Source organism: Lipotes vexillifer, unplaced genomic scaffold, assembly GCF_000442215.2.
Source record: "Lipotes vexillifer unplaced genomic scaffold, Lipotes_vexillifer_v1.1 scaffold1048, whole genome shotgun sequence".
In the NCBI taxonomy this organism is placed as follows: Eukaryota; Metazoa; Chordata; class Mammalia; order Artiodactyla; family Lipotidae; genus Lipotes; species Lipotes vexillifer.
Genome location: NW_006785351.1, coordinates 2,620,869 through 2,627,116, shown reverse-complemented (window position 1 = coordinate 2,627,116; position 6,248 = coordinate 2,620,869). Strand labels below are relative to the sequence as shown.

Genomic DNA, 6,248 nt, shown 5'->3' with positions numbered 1-6,248 from the left:
TTTTTTTTTTTTTTTTTTTTTTTGTGGTAAGTGGGCCTCTCACTGTTGTGGCCTCTCCCGTTGCGGAGCACAGGCTCTGGACACGCAGGCTTAACGGCCATGGCTCACGGGCCTAGCCGCTCCGCGGCATGTGGGATCTTCCCAGACTGGGGCACGAACCCGTGTCCCCTGCATCGGCAGGCGGACTCTCAACCACTGAGCCACCAGGGAAGCCCCATATTCTTATCTTATATTTCCTCTGATAGATTTTTTTCTGTCGTTCTGATTGAGTTTCACAACAACATACAAGAGTAGAGCTTAATTAGGAATGGGGGCAGAAAGAAGAAATTGGAAAAGGAAGGCATTTGGGCAATAGATAAACATCCAAAACAATGTGGGCAAAGGAGGAAGCAACACTCCCTGGGGTTTTCTGTTTGAGAGTCTTTGAGCAACAAGCTGCTATAGGAAAATATGTGGGTTGCTGGAAAGTGCAGGGTTATTGTGGAGGAAATAACTGTTGGGAGATTCTCACAGACCAACTGCATTGCTACTTAATGAACTCCTGATAAAACCCAGAGCGCACAAAGCGAGGCAGTGAATCCTTTTCCATCAGGGCATGGATTCTTTTCTGGGCCGCATCAAAGCTGCTTGGGGAAGGTTCCACCAGGTTCTTCACTGTGATGTCCTTCGTGAAATGATCAATATTCACCTGTGAGACGGGAAACAGGGTCACTGAGTCAGCCAGGTTGTGGGATTTGAGGAGGGGTTGGGAGAGAAGTGGAATTTCTCACCAGTATGACACATGAGGGGAAGAGAGTCATAGAAAGTGAGAAATATCATTTCTATTTTATACACAGTGGGGTAAGGCAACTTCAACAAATGCTTCAACAAACGCATGACTCAGATTAAGATCAACCAGTGTTAGACACCCACTGTTAGAAACAAGCAACCAACACATGCAGACCTCATATAATCCTCACAATAACCCTAAGAATGAGTGTTTCCTTTTGTAGGGGAAAGATAGAAAGATAGATAGATAGATAGACAGATAGATAGGTAGATAGATAGATAGATAGATAGGTAGGTAGATAGATAGATAGATAGATATAGATAGAGACTTCTTCAAGATCACAGAACTAATAAATGTATTTGAATGCAGAGACTCTGAAAGCAGAGACTCTGAATCCAAGTATCCTGATGCCTAATCCCACAGTCCTCCTACCACAGCATTTGGTTTCACACCTAGTGGGGAGAATGAAGAGGGAGAAAGAACTTCTGACCAGGGATCCAAGACCTTTTGCATGGTTCTCGAAGAATAAAGAAATTTGGTCTTTTCCTGAAACGAAGTGGGAAACAATGGTTCTAGTGCAACAATAATAACAATAGCAGCTAATGCTTACTGAGTGCGGAGAGCTTAACTTTTACAGGCACTGTGCTATGAATTCATTGAATCTTACAACTCTAGGAGGCAATACTGACACCTACATTTTACACCTGAGGGACAGAAATGTTAAGTGACTTGCCCAAGATCATAAGTGGTAGAGAGAAAACTCAAAAGCCCAGCAATATTGCTTTTACCCAGTAGACTGCAATGTTGGAAGGCATTAATTTGTCCTGAATGCAGGGCTACTACAGCGAGCCACTCCCAGGGACACCATTCATGTTAGGGTCCGTGTAAATGGCCCCTGGAGTTGTACAGTGTACAACCTGCCTGGGCTTGTCTGAGTATGATTTGAGAGAAATCACGTTGTATGTTTCAATGACTCTTAAGGAGTCTGCATGTAAAAGAGAAAGAAACAAATCAACCAATAATTTTGAACTGGAACATGAGAAAATGTTTTAGGTCTCTCCTGGGCTGCTAGAAGTTCTTGAAACTGAGAAAAGCTATTTGGGCTCAGAGAATTATGAAGCAGCTTTAGGTCAGAGTCAGGGACAAAGACATGATTGGGGAGTACGAGGCCAGAACACACAGGAGTGACTGTGACTGAAGGTCCAGGATGAAGTGAGTTGAGGCTATGACATGTTTTCCACAGATGAGAGGGGCCTGTGTGCTTTATGCAGGAATGGCAGAAGACTACACAGGAGGCACTGGAAACAGCCTCAGAGGTGAGGTAGTCTGACTCCTGCCTTCACAGGTGAAGACTCCGAGACCCAGAGAGGTCGTTACAGGCCCACAAACAGCTAGTGAGGGACAGAGGTGAGGCTATAATGCGTATTTCTCTATTCTCAGTCTGTTATTCTTCTCGCGATGTTTCTTCCTTCTTTTAAATATATACTGAGCTAGGTGGGCAGTCTTACTCAAATAGTTGCATTTCTAAAAATTATAGAATTATCCCCTAATCCTATTTTTTAAAGAAGTGAAGTATTTAAAACTTTCTAACACACTGCATGCACCAGCAAAAACAGCTATTTATCTTATAAGTTTTATGTGCATGGGTTCCTCTAATGAATCATTTTGATATATACTCATCTGTTTACTAGAGAGCAAAGAAAATATTTTTCATTAATTTAAAATATGGACAGTTGACAATCTGCAATATACGAGTTTTCTACTTATTGAACTACGCAGGGTCACTTCTCTTTTTTTAATCTTAGTTCCAATTTTTTTACAACTGTATCTCTCCTTTAGTTCCTTATCTTAAAGAACTGAGGTGAATATTCAGAGAAAGAAAATTTAGATTGCTATTTGCCTGGGTAAATTTGTTTTATAGGTCAATCTGCTGGTCATCAAAATGAAATAGTAAATTTGGGGGTCAAAATACAAGAGTTGGAGAATTTTAAAAATAACAGCTACAATTTATTAAACATCCTCTAGGTACACATACATATATGTGAGATGATTACAGTTAAGGGAACTGAGAATTAGAGAGCTTTAGTGAGAAACTTGCCCAAAGGTACACACTGAGAAAGGTCTGGGTTGGGATATCTGCACCCATTCATCTCACAAATATTCACTGAATGTTTATTATGTGTCAGGAGTGGGATTCACATTCTCTCTGATGCCCAGCTCAGAGACTGGAGGCCAAGGCTGTTTTATTTTGAGCTCACAGGTTCTCATAATGAGGGCCACCATTTGTGTGTCCTAGTAACTCAGCCAGGGTTTTGTTTATTTTGAAACTTCATTTTTCTTTTTTTTTTTTTTTTGCGGTACGCGGGCCTCTCACTGTTGTGGCCTCTCCCGTTGCAGAGCACAGGCTCCGGACGCGCAGGCTCAGCGGCCATGGCTCACGGGCCCAGCCGCTCCACGGCATGTGGGATCTTCCCGGACCGGGGCACGAACCCGTGACCCCTGCCTCAGCAGGCGGACTCTCAACCACTGCGCCACCAGGGAAGCCCTTGAAACTTCATTTTTAATGTCTCATATTTTCATGATAAACACCAATGTTCTAGTAAGGAACCTCGAGAACAAAGTTTTCCTTGAGCTCAAAACAATAGTCCAGATGGGTCTCCACGATGTGCAGATATTGCAACAAATCCTAGTCTTCTGTAAATAGGAATTATGTTGGTAGGAAGATAGGCTGGAAATGGGAGATCAGTTGAAATCAGGAAATGGGTGTCAAATTTAGTACTAATCTCCTTGGTAACATTACAAATAGAGATTCCACGTGGATAGAAGAATAATGTCCCAGCACAAAAGGCATCAGAAGTAGGGGAAGTTAACATATATGCATAGGGTGGGAGCCTGAGGAGTAGAAGAGGAGATCTGGATAAGATTCCACAGCAAGACTAAGCCCAGTTCCATCTTAGGACTCTCACTTTCTCCACCTTGACCCATGGTGCTCTATACTCTCATGATCCTGACCTCCACATCCTGTGTCATGGAGGGAGCTCATCTGTTGGTATTAGGTATATAATTTGTCCATCCATTCAAACATATTTATCTTTCAAAAAAGATCAGTGATGAATAATGTATTACCAAAGGAATAAATATCAAATGGTGGGACCTCAAGAGTCTAGAGCCCCTGAGAGAGAAAAAGGATATTGGGGTTTTCCCCTCTCAAATAATCTTGTTAATTACTGCCTACCTAGAGGTTTTGCTCAGATCACCCCTGTGATTGACCCCAAATCTTGATGAAACGCTTGATGTCCAGATTGGATTATGGGGTGCAATGTGAAATTAGTGACCCGACCAAACATGGTGAACAGGTCTTGCTGAGGCCATCCTGAATTCTACAGAAAGCTTTTTCAATTCAGTTTCATAAACAGCAAAGGGCAGATAAACTACCCCAAATCCTCTTTGAAATCAACACACATCTTGTCTTTAGCAGTCAGTTCATGGTACATTGTCTTCTGACATCTCTAGCACTATTACCTTGTAATCATTTGATTTTTGTAAGTAGAAACCCTGTTTTCCCCCGACTAGAGTGTAAATGGAAAAGACCTGGGGGAAACAACGGGATGGGGGAGAATAGAAGGGAAAAGAGAGAGTTTTCATAAAAAAAGAAAGGGAAGGGAGGAGAAAGGGAAGAGGCAGAGAGAAGAAATTAAGTGATAGAAACATTCAGTAAGCATTCATTAGTTCAAATGCTGAGATATACATTTTCACGTCCGCTCTTTAATTTCATCCTCACAACAATCCTGCAAAAATAGCCTTCATTACCCTCATTTTCCCAAAGAAAGAAACTAAGTTCAGACAGACTCAATAATTTATCTAAGATTATACAACTAGTGTCATTCTGACTTGCGATTACATACTACTGAAAAGAGACCCATGATTGCTTAGAAAGTGGCCTAAACAGAGTTCAAGTTCATACCTGCTCGACTGTATTGCTCTGCCTTTCCACTCAGTAGGCGCTTATGAAAGGTGGCCCACTCTCAAATAGGAATAGCCTGTGGCTGCAAAGTGTACTGCAGTTGGAAATCCTTCCTGGGAAGTTGTTGAACTGACCCCCACTGACCACACTCACCCACCTTCCCATCAGGACCAACCTCTTTAGGAGCCTCCGCTTGGATGAATTCTTCATAAATTTTCTTTGCCTTCTCAGCCATCTTGACAGGGGACTTGATCTTCTTGTAATCCTCACAGGCCATCCAGAACTCAAGGTTTTCCTCACTAAATTCAGACTTCAGGAAACTTTTGAAACTGGCAAGTCCGTCTAGCAAGGAAAAAGGTTATTCGAGGAAATGTATTCACCCTATCTATCTATCATCTATCTATCTATCTAACACTATATCCCACGTTGTAGCCTAGGTTTATTTACTATATATTCCTGTCATTTATGCCATAACCTTACAAAAGTTAACTCATTTGCTCCTCATTACAAATCTATTTTACAAATGAAGTCAGAGACATCAAGTAACTTGCCTTTAGTTAACCACCTGGTAAGTGACAGAGCTGGAATTCAGATCCAGACAGTCTATATTTAGGTGATGAAGGTTTACCTGTATATAACATCCAAGGACACTGTGAACACTAATGCCATCCTGGATACTTATCAATTACCAAAAGGAAAAAAGTACGTTTAAAACTTGATTTGGTAGTGTAAGTAACATTAATGTTGATTCTCATGTATGAACTACTTACAGTCTTTTTTTTTTCCTACAGATGATTTTTGAGCAAATATCATGTTCTGGGAATTATGGTCAGTAAAATAGATATGGTTCCGGCCCTAATGAAGTTTATAGATCTTGGGGGAGGTAGAAAAGAAAATGAAGAAACACACACAAATAAATGTACACAACAAAAGAAAACCATACGAAAGATAGTAAGAGTAACAAAAGGGGTCCTAACCTAGTTTTAGGTTTAGGGAAAGCCTCCATGAGAAAGTGACATTCCATTTGAGACCTGAAGGAGGAGTGGGAAGGGGCCCAATGAAGTCACCACTTGCAGAGTAGTTACTATGCCCATCAATTATACATCAGTCTATAAACATATTAAATTCAGTATAATTATAACTACTGTGATTCTGTTTTCAGTGCACTGTTGCTCATGTAGAATATATTTCAGCTTATAATTTAAATATATATACATCTATATATGAATATCTATCTAGCTATCTATCTATTAGAGATTCTTGGGCCTAATCCTTTTGTTTTCTTTTTCTTTCCTACCCCTCCAGCTCTAACCTCCAAAGTGGTAGATAAGTAGAAGGCAAGGTCAGGATTTAGGAAGGCACTGGAGAGGAACAAAGGAAAAATCACTCTATATCTTCAATATTTTCTTCCTTTTAAAGCCATCTCTCTCTCTCTCTCTCTCTCTCTCTCTCTCTATATATATATATATATATATATATATATATATATATGTTTTTTTTAAAACCCAAATTATA

At 40.6% G+C, this 6,248-nt stretch overlaps 1 protein-coding gene across 1 annotated transcript in view; it reads right to left on the bottom strand.

Annotated features, from left to right (window-relative positions):
• Positions 1–526: 526 nt before the first annotated feature.
• RGS5 (regulator of G protein signaling 5) overlaps positions 527–6,248 on the bottom strand; it is a 48,009-nt gene continuing 42,287 nt past the window's right edge. The window contains exons 4-5 of the mRNA XM_007457402.1: positions 4,909–5,075; positions 527–688 (exon numbers count right to left, since the gene is read on the bottom strand). Coding sequence (XP_007457464.1) covers positions 527–688; positions 4,909–5,075 — 329 coding nt within the window. The remainder of the gene's footprint in view (positions 689–4,908; positions 5,076–6,248) is intronic.